General features: G+C 36.1%; 1 protein-coding gene and 1 long non-coding RNA gene across 2 annotated transcripts in view; one reads left to right on the forward strand and one right to left on the reverse strand.

Moving 5' to 3' along the window:
* Nucleotides 1-21,692, reverse strand: part of zgc:154142 (uncharacterized protein LOC555481 homolog) — a 47,558-nt gene extending 25,866 nt beyond the window's left edge. Inside the window, exons 1-7 of the mRNA XM_060873071.1 lie at nucleotides 21,433-21,692; nucleotides 13,148-13,278; nucleotides 11,871-11,964; nucleotides 9,377-9,517; nucleotides 7,050-7,147; nucleotides 2,733-2,865; nucleotides 2,446-2,640 (exon numbers count right to left, since the gene is read on the reverse strand). Coding sequence (XP_060729054.1) covers nucleotides 2,446-2,640; nucleotides 2,733-2,865; nucleotides 7,050-7,147; nucleotides 9,377-9,517; nucleotides 11,871-11,964; nucleotides 13,148-13,278; nucleotides 21,433-21,553 — 913 coding nt within the window. The 5' untranslated portion in view covers nucleotides 21,554-21,692. The remainder of the gene's footprint in view (nucleotides 1-2,445; nucleotides 2,641-2,732; nucleotides 2,866-7,049; nucleotides 7,148-9,376; nucleotides 9,518-11,870; nucleotides 11,965-13,147; nucleotides 13,279-21,432) is intronic.
* Nucleotides 21,693-22,200: 508 nt separating this feature from the next.
* LOC132847617 (uncharacterized) lies at nucleotides 22,201-25,158 on the forward strand. Its single transcript, XR_009648646.1, has 2 exons — nucleotides 22,201-22,307; nucleotides 24,828-25,158. It is a non-coding gene; the product is annotated as an uncharacterized LOC132847617 (long non-coding RNA).
* The last annotated feature ends 934 nt before the right edge of the window (nucleotides 25,159-26,092 follow it).

Genomic DNA, 26,092 nt, shown 5'->3' on the forward strand with positions numbered 1-26,092 from the left:
TTAGATGGTTCCAACTTTCTTGTTGAGGGATATGCATAGACTAAATGGAGTTTACTTATGCACTACACTCACTGCAACAATCCAACCTAGAGGTAACTACTATTTCTGCATTGTAGTAACAATGTAGTAACTTTATTCACATTATAGTAACAATCTTTCTTATCTCAAAATTTCTGAGATACAAGAAGGTACTAATATCTACATAAGATTTGAATGAAAGACTGACATCAATAACCACACCAATGTCTTTAACTGCTGCACATGATGAAACAGAAATACCATCCAGAGTTACTCTGTACTCCTAGTACGATCACTTCTATCTCATCAGAAGTAAGTAGGAGTTAATTATAAGTTAATAAGCCTTTACTGTTCAATGTCCTTTAGAGATTCCATAACTTTATTAATATGGCTTTGATGAAACATAAACATTTTTTATTGTTTATGAATAAGATTACCCAGAAGTATCATATATACAGTATAAGGAAAAACGCAGTGGGCCTAAAACAGAACCTTGTTGAGCACCGAACTTTAACTTGGTATGCATAAAGGGGATGTGGTAGCTCAGTGGTTAAGGTGTTGGACTACTGATTGGAAGGTCATGGGTTTGAACACCAGGTCCACCAAGCTACTAAGCTGCTGGGCCCCTGAGCAAGGCCCTTAACCCTCAGTTGCTCAGTTGTAAGTCACTCTGGATAAGGGCATCTGATAAATGACGTAAAAATGTAAATAAAGGTCACCATTTAGATAAAAAACTGTCCAGTGTCTTGAATGTCATGTAACACTCCACAGTGTTGGTTAATATTAAGCTCATATGAAAGATTAAACAATTTGTAAATTTTCAGAAGTTTTTCCAGAAAAACAAAAAGAGTTATTTTTGGCCACACAAATGCTTAAAAGTTAATTGTGAAATTCGACCCATTTCTGGTGTGTGATGCCACAAGTGCTTGGAAAAAGCATAAAGATTTGCATGAAAAATTTGAAGGTATTATCTGCAATAACTAAAATTCTGTGCAAGGTTATGAAAACAGAGGGAAAAACACACGTCTCACACTGAAACGTCTCACACTGAAGAGTGTCCTGACTAATTTTTTTTTATCAAGTTTGCAGCCATAATTAATTAACTTGAAAATGTCTGATTACTGATTAACACCAGTATACTGCTAAAAAGTATTAACAACATTGTCCAGCCTATCAAGGAGAATAGTATGACCAATGCTGTCAATGGTGTCCATTGTTAAAAACGCTATACATATAAAATTGAATCAAATTATCTTCACACATCAGTCTTGGAGTATCTATGACGTGTGAATTTACAACGCCCCCTACCCTACACAGATCAGAACAGAATAGAAGCCTATGTTTTGTCACATATACATTACAGCACAGTGAAACTCTTTCTTCACATATCCCAAATTTAGAGGTTGTGGTCAGCCACGATACAGCGTCACTGGAGCAGAGCGGGTTAAGTGTCTTGCTCAAGGGCCCAACGGTGACAGCTTGGCAATGCTGGGGCTTGAACCCTGATCCACAACCCAGAGCCATCAATGCCCCAATATACAATGACCATATAGAGCGGACTGGTGAGTCTCGAACACATAACTTCGGTGGGAAACACTCTCACTCACTCACTCACTCATTTTCTACCGCTTATCCGAACTACCTCGGGTCACGGGGAGCCTGTGCCTATCTCAGGCGTCATCGGGCATCAAGGCAGGATACACCCTGGATGGAGTGCCAACCCATCACAGGGCACACACACACACTCTCATTCACTCACGCAATCACACACTAGGGACAATTTTCCAGAGATGCCAATCAACCTACCATGCATGTCTTTGGACCGGGGGAGGAAACCGGAGTAACCGGAGGAAACCCCCGAGGCACGGGGAGAACATGCAAACCCCACACAAACAAGGTGGAGGCAGGAATCGAACCCCCAACCCTGGAGGTACAGTATGAGTCAAACGTGCTAACCACTAAGTGGTGGGAAACAATTAAACTCAATTTAAACTCTTATCCAGAGTAAAATTAGAGAAAAACAAAAGCAAACACTGCAAGCAAATAAAGAAACTCCAATATGTTGCTGGATTAGCAAATACATTTTTTCTTTTTTTCTCTCTCTAAAAATAAGCATAATTCTCATGTGGAAAACAGCAACATACTGGTTTTAATTGGATGAAAACTCCTCCCACTTTTTTCTCTAACCAATTACCAATAATATCTAAGTATTGTTTTACTTCCAGAATCTGTTTTTGTATTTGCATTAATGTTATGTTGCTAAAAATAGCATTCTTATATGCATTACAGCATTCTCCATCTCTGTAACATTTTTTTAATGTATATATTTATACTACTGTAATGTATTAACATTTACTAACAAATGCAAGAGGATTATCAGAGGAATGCATTAGCAGAGGAACCAGTTTAGAAAATGTTTCAACACACCTGTTGGTTCAGAGGTGGTGGGTGGCTTAGTGCTGCTAGGTCTGGTGGTGGTAGTAGTAACAGTTGGAGCACTAGCCACAGTGTAAACTGCACTAAAGCCCTTAGAGTTGTGGATAGAATCACTTTTAAATCGCACCACCATTCCATTGCTACTGGAAAACACCGGATTTGGCACCTTATTCCCACAAAAGTGACCTGAAATCAGTGATAAATTGTTGGTGCTTAATGCTTGCACCAAAAATGCATAGTATGACAAGGCTAATTGCTGCTATTAATTGGTGTCTCACCAAGTACAGGAGCACTGCCACCATCTGAATGACCATCCAAGACATCTACAAAGTCAGTACAGGATTCCGGGGCCAAGTCAAAGGCAGTAAAAGTGAGTCGAATCGTCTCTCCATGTGGGACTGTTATCTTCCACTAGGGAATTAAAACACAGCTGGATTCAATTCTTTATTTATTTCCTGGAGTTTCTCTTTTATTGAAACAATATAAGAAATCCTAAAGCAGTCCAATGATTTACTGATCTTAAAGAACATTGCTGTTAGTAATCATCAATCATCAATTTATATTGATGAGCAATTCCATGCTTCTATAATATATAGTGCAACTGTTTGGCTTTATGAGTTTTTTTAATGTATTTACAGGATGACAATGCATTGAGAATGCAAATGAGTCAAATGTAAGTGAAAATCTTTGAATTCTCAAACCTGATTGTTCAGAATGGTGATAAATGTTTATATGTATATCTTTTTTTAAGGAGATGCTTATATATTGTTAGGAAGGCGTCTCGAGTGTTAGCACTCCAGAACAGAGGAGATTTAGCACTTACCCGTTGCTCTGTAACATGATATATTGTTGGCATTTGATAAAACACTTTGGGATGTGCTGTAATAGGAAATAATCCACTTTGGGGTTTAGATTACTTCTTAATTACAGCAAAAACAAAAGTGTTGTATTTCCTATATACTACAGTATTTGACATGTACCGTGTTTAAATTAGACCTAGCTATTAAATTTAAGCAAGCATCAAAAACAGATGTATGACAAAGCAAAAACTATCAATAAATAACAGAGTAAAACTGCCAGCCCTGAAATCTAATCTTTCCTGGAGATGAGATAATTTACTTACTCAAGAATCAAAGCTTTAAAGCATTCAAATGTTAATGTGTAAGCGTCTATACTGTAGCAAGGTAGAAAATGATTAACACTATTATCAGTTCCTCTGTGGAAGCACATTGTGTACAGTAAACGTAACACAGATCATAGTAACTTGCCCCAGAATTGTCTTCATTTGATCCTCCTGTACTACAGATGTTACCATTTTCCTGAATTTTCATTAAACTTTTCATAAGGTTAAAAACGGTCTTGATAGAAGAGGATAAATGTCATCTAATGCAATGACTTGTTTTTCAATACAATGACTGTCTCTCGCTCCAAAAAATACACTCATTCTAATTAAATCAGGTTACAGAATTGTTGAGAGCCAATCAGATCGTTTGATCAGAATAGACTTTACATATAAGTTGCTACCTTGGTAATAGGTGAAGCATCTGAGGCTGAGAATGTACTTTGCTCAGTGCTGAACTCTAACTAATTTGTCATCTCCTGTGGCATGTTCAGGCGTTCATTAGTGCAAGTTCATTAGATTCCATCATGCTAATCAAAGTTGACAGAATTTGCTTTGACAGAAGTGATGGATGGATCTGATCTGGTGATGTGACCATGAACTGGAAATTGAATAAGTTCGCCCCGAAATCATCCAGTCCTAGAGTTAGACGCAAAATATTTTATAAACCGTGTTAAGAAATCTAACTGCATTACCTGAGGATTTTTTTTGTTATGCTAGCAATGTGAAATTATGTTAGCATGTTATTCAGCTTACCATCTATACTAGAAAATATTTACTTGTTTTCTTAGCAAATGTTTAATTACTAATTAAACACGGATTGGGAAATGAAATTTCTCAAATAATGAAGGATTGTGATTCTGCTTGTTCATAGTATTTATTCCTCTTATAGCACAGTCGATTTTTTTTTAGTTAGCAACAAAGGTCATGCGATACGTTTTATCCACTTGCAGCAACCTTTAACAAGTTCATTCCAATTACAAAATATGTTATAAAAGAAAGAAAGAAAAATGTAGATTAAAGATAACACAATACTGGAAACACTGCACAGGAAAATTTAAATTAGCAATATTTCTAACGAGCTAAGTCTTAGCATGCTATTTGTCTAATCGGTATGCTATGCTTTATTTAAACTAAAATAATAAGGAAGATGTTGCTAGGGCGAGCTGTATGCAGTTCATTTCCAAACTGTATTGTATTCAGGTCATTGTTGATGTTCTGATGTGTGTAAACAAAACCAAATTAATTTTCATTAAAGAGTTTGCTTCATTACATTTCAGGTTGTACACTGAGCAGATGCTCGGGCTTTGCAGCTAGCGAAAGTGCCGACATGTCCTGCTCAGGGCCATGACTACAGCGATCTGTCTGCATACAACAGACTTCTTCTGGGAATTGAACATGCCGCTCAATGATTGCTGGCCCATTACCTTAATCGCTAAACCAATCTGCCTTCCACACACACATACACACATACATACACACACAGACACATAGTCTCTCTATTTCTCTCTTGCACTCTTCACTACCTCACACACACAAGAATTACCATCCAATTAGAAACCCAGTGACTGCAATAGTGATTCAGATAATTCTGCTTTGTATGCACCCTTATGTTGTCGTGCAGCCGTCTGTTATGCTGCAGCTCGACAGACTGACTGCAGATTAGCCGACGCGGGCGCTACGCCCGGCCAGATGGAGCCACGGAACAGCAGAGAGGCTCCCGAGGATCCAAACTCCATAATCAAACAAGCTCATGTCACAGTCGCCTCAAAGGGATGTTTTTTTTGGGGACTTGGTGAAATGTGACTGAAATAGCTAATCACTTTCACACTTCACTGCTAATAGCCACAATATTAAAGTGACCAGTACATGAATAAAGGCCATCCACAGAGGCCTTCTAAAGAACTAAAGTCTCTTGTATAATAATTTGTATTTTCAGTGTTATATTTATACTGTACTACAGGAACAGTAAACATTATCTAAAATAACAGATAAAAATTTTAGCATTTAGCCAAAAACAAAGCAAAAAAAAAAAAAAAAAAACAGTATAAAATGATTAAGCTAACCAGGAAAAGGCTAAGTTTGAAGGGTTTTTATTTATTTTATTTAATTAATTAATTTATTTTTACCAGCTGAATGCACTTGATTTCATGCATTGCCTTTAATGCAGACAATATTCTGTCATGAGCCAAAAAACAGTTCAATTCAAATTTAGGAATAAACAAGATAATAAGGAAAGGAAAGTAAAGTTTTCTTTTCTCTTATAATTCATGCAAAGGTGACAAATTTTTCATTTGTTATTCATTTACAGCTACGATTAATGTTGTGGTATGTGTAGATGTGCAGTTTGTCATTTTACCAAGATAAGCCTTCGTCCTAAAGCCTCTTCAGAAATTTCACAAACAAAAAAACAAACACTTCATTATATCAAGTCAAGTGACATGACATACGGCTAAGTACGGTGACCCATACTCAGAATTCGTTCTCTGCATTTAACCCATCCAAAGTGCACACACACCGCAGTGAACACACACACACCGTGAACACACACCTGGAGCAGTGGGCAGCCATTTATGCTGCGGCGCCCGTGGAGCAGTTGGGGGGGTTCGGTGCCTTACTCAAGGGCACCTCAGTCATGGCCGGCCCGAGAATCGAACCCACAACCTTAGGATTATGAGTCAGACTCTCTAACCATTAGGCCACGACTTGCCCAGTATCAGTAATTCCATGCAGGACATCCTTGGTACAAGTCCCTGCGTTAGTTGTTACTATAGTAACAATAATGTATTAAAGTGAGTGTGTTAATATTAACCTGTGATTTGATTTATAACTGGAGCTACTGTATAGACTAAAGTTATAGAAAATGAATTAACACCTGCTGACCAATAAGAACTGAGAATTCAACAGCGGTGTGCTGGAGCAGGAACACATTTCCTAACCTTGATCATTTCAAATCTAGTCAGACCACATCACAGGACTTTAGGAGTCAGAACTAAAATGTTCCCAGCAGAATGGTGCAATTTTACGATCGAAATTCAGAAACACACAAACAAACTTCACAATATCAAGAGGGGTTTTTCAAAATAACTACAGATTTTGTGCAGATTGTGGTCAAGACGTGTTGCGTGACGACTTCAAAATGTACATTCAGCTATAGTCATATTGGATTCGTGTGTCTCATGAAGTCATATAAGTAATTACAAATGTGTCCTAATTGGTTGGAGTTTAAAAGATCACATGCTTAGATTTTTGTCAATTCAAGTAGTTTTCTTCATAGAATGTACAAAAACTCTGCAAATTGCATCACAATTTAAAATAAATAAAAAATAAATAAAAAGCCACTGCAAAATCGGCATTTTTGGGCCACAACAGTCACAAATTTGGGTTCCTGCACCTTCATAAGTGGTTCTGTTAACCTTAAACTCATGGATTATTTTACTGCTACAAAAAAGAGAAATAAAAGATCTGAGCATACCTGGTACACCACACCGTCCTCGTAGTTCTTCTCTGGGAAGCCGGGGGTCATCAGCTCCCCATGGTCACCCTGCAGAAATCCACCAGCTCCTACGATATCTAGAAAGATGGGAAGAGCGTGGTTCAGAGAAGTGGGTCGAGTGAATGATGCCTCAGAGATATCGAGCTCTACATGTTCTCATGCTGTCAGATCATGACACATTTCTACCTCTGCGGTTCCTTTCACCCACTGGACCTGCACGATTAATTTTCTGCCGGTGTTCCCACATGGATACTGTAATGTTCTGCACTCCCCAAAACCAGACTCACTCTTATTTCTGTAGATAATCTCATCTGCATTCTGTAGATTTCTAAAAAATCATAAAGATGCTCATATTCACATTTGTTTCTGTATATTCTAGTGTCACCCAGATAAGGACGTTCTTCTAAAGGTTGCTTCCTCAAATGATCTCAGGGAGATTTTACTCACCACCATCACCTCTGGCTTGCTTATGATCATTTTTTATATTCCTGTAAAGCTGCTTTGTGACAATGTCCATTGTTAAAAGTGCTATACAAGTAAGTCGAATCGACACACTTAAGCAGCACTGCTAATTCCTTTCCACGTGCTTCTTTTTTTCTATTCTTCCCAAGGCATTTAGAGATTGTTTCAGCTCCAGTTGTGTTCTGCTTCATGAAGATTTTTGGACCTTCAGTAAGAAAAGTCCAATCCTGTGAAGATCTACAGATATACCTGCTCCAGTTGGATTCCGCTTCATAAGGATTTCAAGCATTTAAAAGGAGATGTGGTCTTTGAGGTCAACAAACTCTTAATCAGTACACAATTGTCTGACTGTAGAAAGGACATTGTTCATAATAACACCCTCTGGTGTTTATAACAGTTTATAATCACACCCTCCAGTGTCACCCAAATGAGGATGAGGTTCAGTTTTGTGTCTGGTTTCTCTCAATGTTTCTTCCTCTTCCATCTAAGGAAGTTTTTCCTCACCACAGTCACCACAGTCACCTCAGGATTGTTCATTAGGGATAAATACAAACACATTTAAATGTGAGTCTAATATTAATCTTCAACTATTGTATAATATTAATCTTTTTGTACTATATTTTTTATGTTCTGTAAAGCTGCTTTGAGACAATGTCCATCGTTAAAAGCGCTACACAAATAAAATTGAACTGAATTGAATTGAACTAAATACTGTTTGTCTAGACTCTTCTACACTGTATACTGTATTGATTTATCCTGCCATTTTTACTCCTGTGCCGCTTAGATCACGTCAAGTCGAGATTTGCTCCACATGTCGTCTCGGGAATTTTCTTGCGCTTCTGGATCTTTATTTGCGATTTCGAGAAAGCTTTCTGGGAAAATACCTATAAAAGAGCTGTACAAATACAAATGAAGCCACTTGAGATATTATGAATCTTGTCTCTCTTCCGTGTCAGCGATGCAGCTGGTAGTTTTCTAGGTCAAATGCACACAGACAAACACCAAACTCTCTCAATCCTCAATTTAAACAGAGTACAATTATTTTATTCTCATTATCACACTGACATTAAATCATTCCAAATACAATCAGGTAAAGATTATACGTTCAAAATAACTCCGGCCCTGAGTACATAATGGGGTCTTCTAGATGGTGCTGAGTATGGCCACCATCTTCCCAGCTCTCAAACTATTTTCATCAGTGTATTTTCATGATTAATATTTGGATTAAACATGTTAGAGCAGAAAAGCTGGACCTTGTATTTGGACAAAAGGTCCCTGTAAGGTTGCATGTTAAGCATGTTGTCGCATTACAGTTTTTTTTGTTTGTTTGTTTTTTTGAGGCCAAAAAATTGGATTTTGTTCCTGATTTTGTGGTTGAATGAGTTTAGCTTTGAATGTCTTTGTCATGTCCCACTCCACAGTGGGGGATAATATGAAACTCATATGAAAGTAGATCCCCAGGGCTTTAAGAATTTGTAAGTGTTTCTGGTTTTACTTAACGTACCAGAGGCACTAAATTCATAGAAATACTCATAAAATAACTTTTTTTTTTTTTTTACAAAATAATCTTCGTATTTTCAAAGTAAACGTTGAAATCGAACCCGTTTCTGCTCTCTGAGACTCCCCAGGTGCTTGTTCATAAGCAGCTAAAATGTGAAGGTGTTATCTTCAAACACTAAAATTCTGTGTAAGTTTAACAACAGACGGAAAAACACACGTCTAACAAAGAAACACAACAGGGTCCTGACTCGTTTTAGATCAGACTTATGATCAGAGAACAATTCTTTATACTGATTGAAAATGACTGATAAATCAAAAGCAAAAATAAAAACAGGGTTAATTACCAGTAACCTCATTAGGGCTCACAGCATGGTACATGGCTTTGAATCCTTTGTCTGTATATCTGCCGTTTGTATCGAAATACACCTTCAAACTGCTTCCCAGTGACACCATCGGCTTCGGGTTGGAATAACCGCAGAATTTCCCTGTAAAAATAAAAACACAAGAACAAAATAAAATGATCAGAACAAATATGGTTTACATTATAAAAATAAATTTCATTAAATAAAGGAACATTCTGTATAAGGAATTAATAAAACCAAATGGGAATTAGACATTGCTTCACTCAAAGTCTGTTTTTCTTTCTTTGAATTTTATAACTTTTTTTAGGGGTAGAAAGAAAAAGAAATGTCATGGAACAGATTTGGGGGGTAGGTTGGGGGGTAGATGTTTGTTGCTCTGTGACTCATTCAACAATTTTCATTTGATCTACTGAAACAACTTTAAAATAAAATCCCACTCTTTTTTTTAGTAAGTTTTTTTTAGGATGACTCAGTCGTCTTTAAGATGCGGAGAAGGACGCCGCTGACTTCATGTTTAGTTAAGATGGATGGTGTAATGTGGAACATTCCATCTGACCCAGAATCCCAAGTGGTTTGTGATGGGGGACTAATTTCAGGCATGACATCAAAGCGCTATCTTCTTAGCCTTGGAGTCTGGAGGGTTGCAGCAGAAGGGCTGGGGCAAGCGTGTTTGTTTGTGTGTGTGTGTGTGTGTGTGTGTGTGTGTGTGTGTGTGTGTGTGTGTGACTTCTAACTTGGTCAGAGTCTGCAATCAATATTTTATAAGTTATCATTATCCAGAACATTTTTCACAGCATGTCTCTATTTTCTGAAACCTCTTTAATTGCCTGGTCTCATTTCTAGAAAAAATTCTGAAATGAAAATCATTTCAAACCACTTAAGATGATGTGCTCATGTATCGAGAAATGATGATATTTCAAGGTACTGTGTAATGATGTCAAGGACCTCTTGGGCAATTCCCTGCCAGACCAATAGAGGGGGTGCTGGCAGGTGTTTCCACTCCTTCAAGGTCATGTGTTTTCTCACCTGTGTCTTGGTATCCCTAAAGTGTTCTACTATTTATACCTGCCCTCTTGTATCACTCGTTGTTCTTCATTGTTGTATGTCAGACTTTATTTTTGTGTGTCATTGTCCCGGATTATGTTGTGTAGTGTTTATGGTTTTTGTAATGTTATGTTGTACGTGAATAAAAAGTATGAAGAATGTCTTGCATTTAGGTCTGGTCTGTGAAGCTCAACGGTAAGGAGTTGTGTATATGAGAGTGTATAAATGTTTAGTGACCTTGGGAAACCCCTTCATATCATGAAATAAAATAAAACATAAAATATAAAAATTGCATGATAAAAAAATATCTTTAGCCATGTAGAAGGGTTGAACATTTGATAACTTCAACAGAAATTAATTCATTTTAAAACTAGAATGAATTCTAGTTAAAAAATATAAAAATAAAGTTATATATATATATATATATATATATATATATATATATATATATATATATATATATATATGTTTTTTTTTTTCAAATATATAATTTTATTTTTTTTTTTTTTAACTCACTATCATTATTATACACTATGGCATTTATATACAGTATATGCTAACATCTCTGAAACTTAATTTCGGCTCTGCTTTGAATATCTTACAGTATCTATATATGCCATAGAGGCATAAATGATATAATTTGGCGCTGTGTCAGAGATGTTTACATTTTCATTTACATTACATTTATTACATTTATAACATACTGTTGTTAGTACATCTCTAATATGACTGGTCACGAACGTCATCCCATAAGAAAGTAATCCTGTAAGATCATATTGGTAAAGCATTCCTTTTTTAATTAAACAACCAATCACAGTCTTCAAAAGAATGTGTCATACCTAGTAACAGGTTTAAGCCCCGCCTCTTCTCTAAGATAAAAGTTGTTGTATTGTCCTTGCTCAGAGTTGCTCTGAGATCAGTCCTGAATCACTCTTAAGCTAAAATTCCTAGTTAGAAATCTTTAAGCTAAATTAGAAGCTCTCTGAGTTCGTTCTTAGAATCTTTATGAATACGGGTGCTGATGTCTAAGGAGTGTCATGGCCTAAAAACATTGCATTTCTCTGGAAGAGTAAAGACTTCATTCATTCATTCATTCATTCATTCATCTTCTACCGCTTATCCGAACTACCTCGGGTCACGGGGAGCCTGTGCCTATCTCAGGCGTCATCGGGCATCAAGGCAGGATACACCCTGGACGGAGTGCCAACCCATCGCAGGAGTAAAGACTTATGCACACTAAATCTTTCCCTCAGCACAGAGCAGACTGTATAAAAAACGAGTCTGAAGACAATCGATACACCTGGGCGGGTGTTCCCCAGCCTACTGATTTCCTCTCAATCCGCATCTTCATTACTGAAGAAAAACTGACAACACTCCTGTCTAAGAACATTGCAGCCTAAAATTAGAAGTTGGGATATCGTGGGATTCTCACCGATGATCCCTAACTCATCCTGGAGTGTGACGGCGTCTGTGCTGCATGTGTCTGATTCCTCCAGAGAGAAGTCTTGGAACCACAAAGCGATCACCTGGGGATATAAACACAGGAAGGTTGTTTCTCAAATGCTTCAGCTAGTTTAATTAAACAGAAAATGGATGGAGGTTGTGTTCACATTCTCTCTGTCTGTACAAAACTGTTTTTTACATTTCTAATTAAAAATTCTCAGCCAACTTTTTATGACTCAAAAATAAATAAGCATACATTGTCTAGTACAAGCCGATTTCATTTAATAATGAAGCTACAAGTTAAATACTACTGTATATCATTTATAGTTACCATTCTCTAGATTTATTTTTCCACCTTTTTAGAAATTTTGTCTAAATTACGGCAAAGCTAACCATCACAAATCTCCTTTCCCTCGCACAAGTCATGGAAATTTTAGTCAGATCAGTTGACAGTGTCGATGGATCCAAACTTTGAAAATCTAACAGAAATAGTAGAACATTCAGGTACCTTTGGGATGCTCATTTCAACATACTACAATTTGGGACACATTAATTCTAGTCCCGGATACTATTTAGGACGGATAGTAGGCGAATTGGGACGCAGCATGTGTCTTGAAATGAGGCGTGAAATGCAGAGCAGAGAAAGAAAGAGAGAGAGAGAGAGAGAGAGAGAGAGAGAGAGAGAGAGAGAGAGAGAGAGAGAGAGAGAGAGAGAGAGACAGAGAGACAGAGACAGAGAGAGGAGCAGAGGAATGCGACTTTCTCTAACAGCCTCCTCCTGAGCTTGAATTTTTGTAGTTTTTGTTGACAAATTATTCCAGTTAATAAGTGAGAGCTGCTGAACTGACAAGCTCAAACAAAAGACCTAACAAAAGAACTACTCTCTCTCTCTCTCTCTCTCTCTCTCCCTCTCATGCTCTCACTCTGTTTCTCGCATTCGCTCTCTCTCTATCTCCCTCTCTGTCTCTCGCACTCTCACTCTCTCTCACTCTCTCTCTGTCTCTCTCTATTATGCCTCATGAGACCTTATTCCCTTATTCTCTTCCTTATAATTTTATTATAGTTCATCATAGTTTCCTGTAGCTGCATCTCTCACCTCTGCTACCACAAATGTAAAGTGTATAATCTGATCTTATTTAGAGAGAAAGCATGTCGTCTAAATGTCCAACAACACAACAGATGCAGATGTCTCTAAAATCTGTTTTTTTTATAAGTTTAACTTTACTGTGACTCTTTTTCAGTCTCCAGACCACTCAGATTGCCCACCTTTTTGCTGTCCACAGTGATGGTCCAGCTGCAGCTCATACTGTTGTCATAGCTGCTGGGGTAATTTTTGCTGCTGAACTCCCCCACCTCACCCGTCAGCTGGATCGGTGACCCACACTTTGAATTCTCCCCTGCACACACACACACACACACACACACACACACACACACACAAACACACACACAAACACACACACACTTCATCTCAACTCCACTAAGAACTCATTTCACTGAAGCATCACCCTGTTAATGATATGAATTCTAAGTTCAGTTATTAAAGATGAATAATTCTCCCCAATGTCAGTGCTTTGTAACAGTCAGAGCTGAAGCTCTGAATTTGTTGTTTTATGATTTCTAAGTAATATAACAAAGTGCATTCTTGTCTTTGTAACTTTAAAACAAAGAGAAAGCTTGACTATTTAGAATAAAATCCTTTATTTGTTGCATATACATTACAGCACAGCGAAATTCCTTCTTCACATATTCCAACTTTTAAAGTTGTGGTCAGAGCACAGGTTCAGCCATGATCCTTGATCAGATAGAGTTAAGGGCCTTGCTCAAGGGCCCAACAGTGGCATCCTGGCAGTGCTGGGGCTTAAACCCTGATCATCTCAGCAACAACCCAGAGCCTTAACTGCTTATCCACCACTGCCCTGTTTACAGCTGTTATACTTTTATAACTTGCTTCATAGATGTTCCACAGCATTAAACATAACTGTGAATATATAATAAATGTGTTGTTAATTAACAATAGTTGAAACATCTCAATCGTTGACAGATTACTATGACATGAGAAGATGTGAGAACAGTGACTGTGACTGTGATGCTTCGTCTATAACAGAATGATCCGAAGTGTTGTATTGCTTACAAAGTAGATTATGTTATACACTATTTGGAGAAAAGTTTTTAGACAACTGACTGCCATGCCATTGTGCTTCTTGAACATCCCATTCTATTCCAGATTTAGTCCCATCTCTTTGCGCTCATAACAACCTCGGGTTGTTATGTCTCGGGTTCAGTCAGTGTTCAGTGTCCAGTTTATCCCAAAGTAGTTGAGGTAGTGTTGGGTATGCTGTGAATACGCTGTGAATTGCGCTGACCCGTTATTTCCTCAAGAGCTCCTGGTTCCTTAATTCCACTCAATTACTGTTGTAGAAATGACATTATTAACATTGACATTATTTTCTGTCCAGTGTCACCCAAATGAGGATTAGGTTCCCTTCTTGGTCTGGTTCCTCTCAAGGTTTCTTCCTCATATCATCTCAGGGAGTTTTTCCTCACCACTGTCACCTCCAGCTAGCTCATAATGGATAGATGTTAGAGATACACAGTAATCTAATTTTATACTTAAAACTTTTATTTTTTTCCCTTCTGGTTCTGTTCTCCTGTAAAGCTCACTCATCTCACTCACCTTCTACCGCTTATCCGAACTACCTCGGGTCACGGGGAGCCTGTGCCTATCTCAGGCGTCATTGGGCATCAAGGCAGGATACACCCTGGACGGAGTGCCAACCCATCACAGGGCACACACACACACACACACACACACACACACACACACACACACACACACACACTACGGACAATTTTCCAGAGATGCCAATCAACCTACCATGCATGTCTTTGGACCGGGGGAGGAAACCAGAGTACCTGGAGGAAACCCCCGAGGCACGGGGAGAACATGCAAACTCCACACACGCAAGGCGGAGGTGGGAATCGAACCCCCAACCCTGGAGGTGTGAGGCAAACGTGCTAACCACTAAGCCACCGTGCCCCCCTCCTGTAAAGCTGCTTTGAGACAATGTGAACAAGTGCTATACAAATAAATTGAATTGAATTGAATTGAACTGAATTGAATTGAACTGAATTGAAAGTCAGGGCTCTGTGCAATTCTTCCATTCTAACCTCGGTAAATCTGTCGCTTTGTGCAAAGGAGCATAGTCATGCTGAGACAGGTCTGGGCTTCTTATTTCCAGTGAAGGGAAATTGTAATGCTATAGCTTCTAATAGATATTTTATGCTATTGTGTGTACAACTTTGTGGCAGCTGTTTAGTGCCACATCTTGTTGTGATGTCCTCAAACCTTTGGCCATATACTGTATAAAACTTGGTACTGTATAAAACTTCACATTATCCTCTTATAGCATTAAAATCTTCAAGTTTTCCTGTTTTCCATTTCTGCATTTTGAGCTTGACCAGCCTGAGGCTAAGCAGAAAAAACACACGAACATATCAATAAGAACATATCACACGAACATATCAATCAGTGGTTAAGGTGTTTGACTATTGATCAGAAGGTCATTGGGTCAAATCCCAGGTCCACTAAGTTTCCACTGCAGGACTCCTGAGCAAAGCCTTTAACCCTCAATTGCTCAGGTGTATAAACTGAAATAAAAAAAAAACTAAGTCACTCTGGATAAGAGTGTCTGCTAAATGATGTAAATATTTAGACCCCATTAAAAATGGTGCTCAAGTGCATTTTGCTGGTTTTTATAGTCTGTTAGGAGAGATTGTATACAAAATGTATGATGCAGAAAGATTTTACTGTGCTGCACATTTTAAAATGTATAAAATATCACATCTAACCTAAAGGCTGTATTTGTGATTTATGTCAGACATTAAATTAAACTTTAAAAAAGTCTGCACTGTTACAGTTCCTCCTGGCAGATTTAAATTAGCTTATTTCTCCATGCGAGTTTATTTTATCGCTAATGATTTTCAAGCCTACTTGTCAGTAGCGCAGAATAAAATGATAATGGTATTATTTCAAATGTGCCATTTGGCATAAACCCTGTCTTGTACTTTACTAGCTCAAGAGGCCGAAGATATACAGTAGATTACTATAAAGTAAGATGACATTAAAGAAGTTAAGCACAGTAATGGATATGCTATATTTTAAACTATAAAGCATTTTGGTCTGGTCAACCAAAAGGAGAACTAGATTCTGTATTAATGTTGAATTGTTTTGCATGATTCACTCATTTTCGTATGCGATTCTTCCTCATTATTTATGTATTTTTACATTTGGCTCGTCTACATGATTCATTTATTTTCTCATGTGAGTCTTCTACATGATTAATTTATTTTCCCATGTGATTCTTCCACATGATTAGTTTATTTTCACACATGATTCTTCTACATGATTAATTGATATTCACAATTGACTCTTCCACATGATCGCATCATTATTTTCCACTTGACTCATTGATTTCTTACATGCAATTCTTCCACGATGTATTGGCTTTCTCATGTGATTCTTCCATATGATACTTTTTTCACATCATTCTATTCCACTTGATTCATTCATTTTCACACGAATAATTTATTATTCTAATCGCATTGTGTATTAACCACAAAATCATTTCAAAATTATAGTTCTTATAGCACAAAATGTACTGCCTTCTGCATGTTTAGAAGAGCACAAATGCAAATTAACTGCAAATTAATTTATCATGTAATGATGAGATCCATGTCATCCAACCATAACTGAAAATATCCTGCAGTGCAGACAAGCACCGATGGTGTGATGAAGAGTACACTTCTAGGATTATAAATGAGTTTCATATTAGTCTATTATTCTGTCATTTCCTAATCCTTAAGTCTTACAGGGTGCAGATATTTGAACATAAACGATTAAACGTGCTTGAATACAAAATCCAAATTGAGAAACAGAAATGCAATTGAAAGGAAAACAAATAAATCATTTAACAAACAAATCTCCTAAGAGCATTATACAGTATAGTATATGTAGATCCTTCTGGAAACATGCTAACCTACTGTACATTGCATTGTTTTCCTCATGTACATCTGTGGCCAGTGGCTGAACATAACAGTGCTGCCTGATGGATGTATGTCACCAGAGAAGGCTCCAGAATGTTCTCTGTGCATCTCTCGCTTGGAAGTGCGAAGCGATGTTTTCGTGAAGTCACAAGATAAGTGCTAATAAGTTTGCTGCTGAGCTGAAACTATAGTATTGATTTGTGGCAAAAGCTTTCGGTTATATTCTGGGAGGCATCAATAACTATTTATTTTCAGACCAAATATGAGTACAAGCACATTATTTTTTAAAGTTACTTAACAATTCTGATTATGATACTGAAGGAAACATTAATCAGAGGCATCATGGAACATTTTCTTTAGCTCAGTTTTTCTTACTTGCTGTTGTGCCATTTACTGCCACGAATTAACTCCTTGTGCTGAGATTTCTGCTTAAGATGTTGCAGCATTTAAACACTAGGTTTAATAGAGAGTGAGTCTACCTGAGCAAATAAATGTGCAGTGAATTCCACCTTGACACATGTGTAAAGAAGGTCCAGGGCATTGTGAAGTGCTCAGTGCTCGTAGAATTGAAGTGCTTTCGTTTATGATACATTTGCTCATTTTTAATGACCGCACTCACTGATATTGCTCTTCACCCTCAGCTCAACCTCTCTTACACTTACCCTAAAGTTTGTCACATTTAATTGCTTTAACATATTTACATTTTTTTGTCATTGCAATTTTATCAATGACAGATCTTTGTCTACTGTACATTTATTTTGTTAGCACAACAACCTACACAAGGCTTACGTCATGTAGGAGCATCACCTGGTATTGGAGACTTGGCATTTATTATGTATGCGTATGAATAATCGAGCATAGACTCAGCCCAGTATCAGTATCAGTGCACTGGAAAAATTATGGCTTATCAATTGATAATATCTTGAATCTAGACAAATATTTTGCTATTTCCCATAGTAACATTACAATAAACTAGATATAATATTATTATCGCTATGACTAAGCATATTTTACTATTTCTAAGCTCTAGATTTTATTATTCTATTGTCATAGACTTGTCAAGATAAAATAATCTTTCAAATGAACAAGAACATTTAATGCTTAAAAATGGAATAATATAAAGTCTAGAAATGTCTAGAAATATGTTTAATAATCTTAGATTTGGTTTATAATAATCTTTGGATAGTAAATGTTAGATAATTTTGGCTATATTCTGGATATTTTAGTTCTGCAGTGTAAGGATTGACAGAAGATTCAACACCAGTGAGATCTCAGTTCCATCCATCCTCCTCACGTGAATCCTGTACTTCTCCTACTGTAATAATATTATTAGACATTGACCAGTGGCAGATGACTTTCTTTCTCTGAGTATTCTCAAGATGCTTTCCTACCATTTCTAGGTACTGTATACTGTTTCCACTCTTGCCTTCAAATTTCTCAGTCAAAGTCAACAAGTGGTCAAACTTTTCTTTTAAAACTGCTTTGCTAATGTTAAAAGTACTTTAAAAACATATAAATATATGTATATAATATATTAGAATATCTATATATTCTAATAAAAAAATAAAGGTTAGAGGCTACAAAGAAACCTATTACAACCGATTACATTGAAATTTAGTCAATTAGCTGGATTAAATGTTTTTGAGAAGCTAAAAGTAAAACCAAGCTAGAGGAAATATGTACTGTGGACTTTTGGTGCTTTGGTAATAGTGTTTTGGGAATGCAACCTGCAAAATTACGTTGATGAAAGGAAAGAGACATTTAATGGTATGATTCTGGACTTTAGGGAATTTAACTAATTTAATGCTATTTTCATACTGTAGCTAAGGGACATTTTTTGCCATGGATGGCATGTCATGTATCCTGTAGGTATAGCATCCTGTGCTATGACATTTTCAAACCACTTTGGTCTAGAATTTCGATTTTTCTGACTTCAGATCAAGTCCAAGTTCTTTCAAAATATCCAGTGTTATAAATATGTTTATTATGTCTGGATTGTAGTTACTGAATGTAAATCGGATGCATTTCACATCATTACTTAGATCATAGATATATTAGCTAATAAATAAGTCAATATAAACAGATGAGCTAAATGCAATTACTGTAAAAAAGATGAGTTTTTTATTAGGTTTGGTCAAGAAGCTGAAAATTTCTATGTGGAGGATTGTACATTGTAATTTGATGTATATCACTAGGCAAATACTAGTGCAAAAAATATCAGTTATGTCTTTGACATATTTTGACATGTACTGATAACGTTTTTGTTTTGACTCCGCCCCTTTTTACAATTGTGTCACTCTTTCCCAAGATTCCTTCTGCACTTTATATGAAAGTTGCATACAAACATACAACGTTGCAATCCGATGTCACTAAAATCAGAATAATACCATTGCTGTCTATGAATAATCTCTAGAGCAGGTTCTATTGGTGCATTATTTAGTATGATAGTTAATATCCCATAACATTCCAAACGCCCTCCGCATTAACAATCAAACATTAAAAACACGCTATGTAGCTATAGGACTTGTATAATGTGGTATATCATTTAGATCCTCAAACATTTTCTTCCAATTCAGAAGTAGATCTAGATCATGTATTCAGATTTCTTTCCATTTTTTACAGTATTAGCCGAATGCCAGCACTGTCAGCATAGATTAGCATTCATTAAACGAAATCCCATTTTAAATATGGCTTCAGGCCATCGTAATTCAGTTAGGTCTTGCAGAAGGGAGCAAAAGTGCAGCACTACAGTAATATCAAACTTGGGTCATTTAATTATTTTCCTAAATGAGATAATAGATCAGACTAACTCCCTGGAGCTAATGGAGGTAGCCTTTGGGAGAAGATTACTCACGATTCAATTACAATTTCTTGTCAGTTTGATCTGTTTATTTTGTGTGATATTTGTCACATAGAGGTGTTACTAGAAGTGCTACTCTGACACTTAATCTATAAAAAGAAAAGTTTTTTAAAAAAAAGTTGGTTTTTTTTGCAAATTAAACCAATGAACAGTGTATAGAATGTATGAAAATCATTATACTGGTTGCATAATGTAATAAATTATGATTATTAATATATTAAGGCCACAAACTAAGCATCTCATGGCCATAATTTGTTACTGTATATACACTGTATATCTATATGACTAGTGTACCTTGAACCTAAAACTTAACATTCTGTAGAACATCTTACTTAATACACCTAGATATGTAGTGGAAAAATGTAGGGAAAAAAGTTAATTCACTTCAAGAACTCCATGACATTAGTGACATAGGTGAATTAAGGTAACATAGTTTAATGGTGTGTGCATGATATAAAGCCAGGGCAGTGGTGGCTCTAGCAGTTAAGGCTCTGGGTCGTTGATCAGATGATTATGGTTCAAGCCCCAGCACTGCCAAGCTGCCACCCTTGAGCAAGGACCTTACTGCCCCAGGGGTGCTTTATCATAGCTCACCCTGTGCTCTGACCCCAACCTCCATAGTTGGGATATGTGAAGATAGAATTTCACTGTGCTGTAATGTATGTGAAAAAATAAAGGCTTCTATTCCAGTATGTCTTTATACATCTTTCAAATATAAGTGTCATCTCCATGCCAGGGGTCTTGTGATTATAATTGATTTGTCTGTTTTATCTATTGTAAAATTAAAAGGCTATATGGTAAATATTCTACCGCCAGAAAATAAAATTTAACTCATATCCTCAATATATTCATTCATGGCTAAACCTAATTAAAAATATAAAACAAACATAAACCAAACAATAGCCACTAAGTCACAGTTTGTTCTAGATTTTGAGAGTAGTTTTCTAGAATTGTATCATTTAACACTTTAGTCTGTTAAATCTCAAATATCTCCCATGAATAAAAAGGACTGTATAACAATATATGATAATCTGATATCTTGACCAGAATTTTACGTACCATCAGTAGCATTTTATCAGTAGTGGTCTTAATGAGAACAAAAATAAATACTATTGCTCACTTGTGTACTCATACAGTCAAACACATACAGTTTCAGTTTTTCGTACAGTTTTCTGTCTTCTGATAGGGTCACAGTGGATCTGAAGCATATCATAGGTAGTCTATCCTTTATAATTTAATGTGTAATAGAAATACCATGTGGTATATATGCATATATTTTTGGCAGTGTAACCAGATTTGGAGGGAAAAAGTGCCAGCGAGTGCATTTGCATGATGTACCTTATAAAGTGGCCACTAAATATAGTTTTGTAATCTATTTATTCATTAATCATTAATTCATTCATTCGGTTATATATTATTTGTATGTATTTTGTATTCTGCAATATATTTCTTCTGTGTATGTGTGTCAATATTATATAAAAATTGTGATAAATTGTTCAGATGTGCAGTACTTATTTATAAATAGTTTCTTAAAAAATAATGAGAAATTAATGGACTCGTTCTGATTTTTTTTTTCTGATTTGTCTGCCACTTCTCAGTTCATTTCTTATATAATTATCACAGTATGGTATTTCAGATAGCTCACCAGTGGTGCTATTGGCTTCGGTGACATAAACCACAACCAGGCCGATGGAGGCTGCAGTCATGGCCACGAACAGAACAATGAGGCTCTTCTCCAGGGAAGTCAGGCCAGTCCTCAATGGCATCTTGCTCTTCTGGCTTTTCCACCCACGAGTTGTCTTCAGATGCACGGACACAGTACCGCAATGCTAATTTCCCAGATACCTTTTTCCTTGATTATAAATGCTGTCACTTTTTAACTTTGTAAGGCTGTACTTTGTTCTCTGGTAAAACATTAATGAAAGTGTGAGAGTTCACCATGGAATTTATTCTACATGCTAATTTAGATTGAGATTGTAGTATCCATAGGAAAATTATTTCTTTTTTTAGAGAGTGGTTGATACTAATAATTTCAGAACATATCAGTCATTAGACTTCTGTTCAAATCCCAAATAATTTCAGCAATTGACCCTTTTCTAGAGCTGCGGTTCTCAACCAGTGGGGTGAAAATTTGTTCGATTTTTTATTTATCACTAAACTACTGTCATCAAAAGTTATCGTTTTGTATATACATAACTCCTGAATAAAAATTAAAATGTGTTTGGACTGGTTTGTCGATAGTGAGCGCGGAAATACAGGTGATAAGCGGTTTTATTAAGCGAGTCATTGAGTCGTTCATTCAAACGATTCGTTCAAAAGGCCGATTCATCAAGAGTGAGGCAGATGTTTGTGAATGGGTCATTGAATCTTTGACTCAACCGATTCGTTCAAATCACTGAATCATTCAAAACACGATTGAGTGTTGCTGTGAGACGCGCTATGCTGTGATCTTTGTTTGGATTCATCAGATATATTTTTGCTGCTAAAATAGACCAAAGCAGTCAATATTTCGTCTAAAATGTAAGTAACTTGAACTGTAAAATCCGAGTATAGGCCTACTTCTTATTTATTTGTTTGTTTGTTTGTTTGTTTGTTTGTTTGTTTGTTTATTGTGTTTGCCGTCTTGTAAACATATCGAAATATGACTGAAAAGACGAGATCAGGGTTGTTTTCTTGGTTGTTTTTGTTGTTTAACATCTAGATGCAATTGTTGTACGACATCTTAACAAACTTCAAGACTATCAAGTTTATTAATGACCAACTTCTAAAAAGAAAATGTTTAGTTGTCTTTGTAAAGAAATTAGCTCCAGTTGGACTCTGTGATACTAAAAGGAGATGTGAACTCCATGTGATCCTTACACCAATACAACATTTGTTGACTGTATATTTGTAATCACACCCTCTAGTGTCACCCAAATGAGGATGAGGTTCCCCTTTGAGTCTGGTTCCTCTCAAGGTTTCTTCCTTACCAATTTAAGGGAGTTTTTCCTCACCACTGCTGTCTGAGTCAAATCAGACTTGCTCATTGGGGATAAATACATACACATACATACATACATACATACATACATACATACATACATACATACATACACACTGTGAACTATATATATCTTGAATTTTTATTATATTAATTCTTTATATTTCTCCTTATGTTTATCTTCTGCTCTATGTTTATGTTCTGTAAAGCTGCTTTGAGACAATGTCCACTGTAAAAAGCGCTATACAAATAAACTTGAATTGAATTGAATTTAATTGAAAATGCACTCAAAACGAAATACCACAATCGTGCACAAATCGAGGATGATTTGAGGCTTTTATCAGACATTGAGCCAAGAATTGAGGATCTTTGAGGATTGAGGATCTGCAATGTACCTGCTTTGGGGGGGCCCAGCTTGCAAAAGGTTGAGAACCCCTGTTCTAGAGCAACTTATATTGATAACATTTATACAACTTAGCAGTTGAGGGATAATGGTTTTGCACAAAGGGCATTTCTGCAGTACTGGGATTTTAACTCATGTCTTTCTAATTTACCTAAACCAAAGCTTGAACTTCTCTTTGAACTGTTTGTTTGGTTTTTTTTTTATCTAGGACATGAAATTGAACTTAAATAGAATGTTTTCTCATGTTCATCAGACGTTCTTCCGATAATCTGATCCAACAAACTGCGTTGGATATCTAGCAAAATGAATTTGATCACACCAGTCCGACAAAAAAAATTGTTGAAGCTAAATTTCAAGGTTCATGGTGCGTTAAAATGATGTAGCAGTTAGAGGTTTGTTCAAATGCTTACTTATTCCTTGAAATGCTTACTTTTGAATTTATGATTTTTTTTCCCCCAAATGTCTAAGCTATCAATCCCTTTTAAATCCTGTTTCAAATGCAAATTTAGCAAAAAATAAATAAATAAATAAATAAATAAATAAATAAACACAAAACAGAGAGATACAAACGGGGACAAATTAAAGGGAAAAAAATGGTAAATGTCTTTCTAATGTGTTCATGCAATAGGAATGACAAGACTTGTTTGAATGTATTGGAAGTATAAAAACTGTTCTTCTAAAAGACTTTACTTTAGTTGCTGTTTGAATGGACAATGGATGTGGAGAGCACTGTCTAATAAATCTCTATAAATATCTCATATTAGTCTGTCGCCCGAATCACCTCAGACTTGTTCATTGGGGATAAATACAAACACATTTTAAATATAACTAATATTAATCTTGAATTATTGTATTAAATTAATCTTTACATTAATCTCTACTAATATTAACCTTTTGTTTTATGTTCTGTTTAGCTGCTTTGAGACATTTTTAATTGAATTTGAATTGAATTTAATTAAATTTGAATATTAGGTTAAGTTGTGAGTCTGATAATGGGGTGAAGTCAGCTTTGAGCATTTTTTATACTGATTTGCATTGACAATTCACTCTAAAAGGAGTCCGACCTTGCTGGCACAATAAATACCTCCACTACCACCACCACCACATCATAACATATTCAATGTTCTTCCTTTATTTTAACACAATAGACTAATTATTCTGATTTAGCAATGTTAAATATTACAATGACTTCCCATAACAAAAACTCAACACTCAGATATAGCATTTAATTAACTACTAATACAGAAAAACTGGCCAGAGTGGATCGTTTTTCTTATTTTATAGCCTTTTAATTCTCACTTTGCAACTTCTACGGTTATTAATAGCAGGCATCTTATGTCATGTCACATAACAATATTAATCCAAAAAAAAATGAAATAAAGCATGATTTCCCTTGAACCCTGTTTCAAATGAAGTCATAATACAACCATTTAAATATTATCCAGGTTCTTTTAAACTTCTCCACACATCGAATTTTAAAAATGGACTTTTTTTAGTTTGTGAAGTGGAAATTAGTGAGTATTTTGTGTTCACATACTTTGTTGTTGGAGAGACCATGAAACACGGATGACACCAGGTTCATTCATACATTTTTCTTTTTCTCCTATTTTTTATTGTACTTTTATTTTGACACTATACCACATATGATATCCACCAGCCTGGTAGAGAGACAACAACCTGACTCCGAACATGAACAAAATAAAAGAGATGGTTGTTGACTTCAGGAGAGCACAGAGCTACAATTCTCCGCTGAACATTGACGGATCCTCTGTAGAGATCTTCAAGAGCACAAATTCCTTGGAGGAGAATGTCATCCGGTCCCTTAACAACAACTCCATCACCAGAAAATCTCAGCAGGGCCTCTAGTTTCTGCCAAAGCTGAGGAAAATAGCTCTGCATTTTCTGTAGCACTATTGTCCTGCAGTAACGTTGTTTCATTTCACATTTCATTTAGAAAATGACAATAAAATCTTCTTGGCTTGACTTGATATTACTCAGTTACAGTATCTATCTTGCTCACTTGTTGTAAGTTTTGGAACAGCATAATGCCAGTCATTTCAAGTGACCAGCAAAAGCAGGCTAATAACTTTACGAATATAATGATAAATAGAACAAATTTGATAATGGACAGATTAAGTTTGTACATCTCGCATGTACTGTGTATATAACCAACCAGCCTTTTCAATAACCTTCAGCATGTTCATGAATCTTCATCACACAGCATATGTTGATTAATTACGTATATATGTCCTTGTTAACAGCTCAAACTCTCAACTTAGTATCCAGCGACGTATCTTAAAGCAAGAATTCAGTACCTGCTATAATTATTTCTGAACCTACATTAGTTATGAGAATGATGAATTAAGCCTGGATCCTCCATTGGATGCTGGAAGACCAATTAATTAATTAATTAATTAAATTATTAAATTATTAATTAATAACTTTTCATATTACAAAGAAACTGAAAAAAATAAAAGTTTCACACACATTGTGTACAAGTACATATTACACAGGTACAAAGTACAGAGGACAGATAACAGAACTGTAAATTATAAAATAATAATACATTTTTTGTATGCTATGAGCAAATATTTATGAGCAAATGAACGGCAACTTTTTTATCTATTTATCCTGTTTGGTATTCAGAGGAAACACAACATGAATCCAGTAAGACATTGTGTATTGTTTTACATACTGTACTACATTGCTTTATTTATTTTACTTAACCTTCAATTCAAGACAGCAGCAAAAGACTCACTGTCTTTGTTCAAAATATTAACCCACCCAAAGAGGCTTTTAAAGAACCTGTGTTTTCTGGCTCGGACTTTGAGGGAAATGCTGGTTCAATACAATGGTACAGTCCTGCAGTCGATAGGCACTTCACTATCTCATTATGATAATGAGAGCAGGACAAGGGCTGTT

The sequence above is a fragment of the Tachysurus vachellii genome, chromosome 6, assembly GCF_030014155.1.
Source record: "Tachysurus vachellii isolate PV-2020 chromosome 6, HZAU_Pvac_v1, whole genome shotgun sequence".
NCBI classification, from domain to species: Eukaryota; Metazoa; Chordata; class Actinopteri; order Siluriformes; family Bagridae; genus Tachysurus; species Tachysurus vachellii.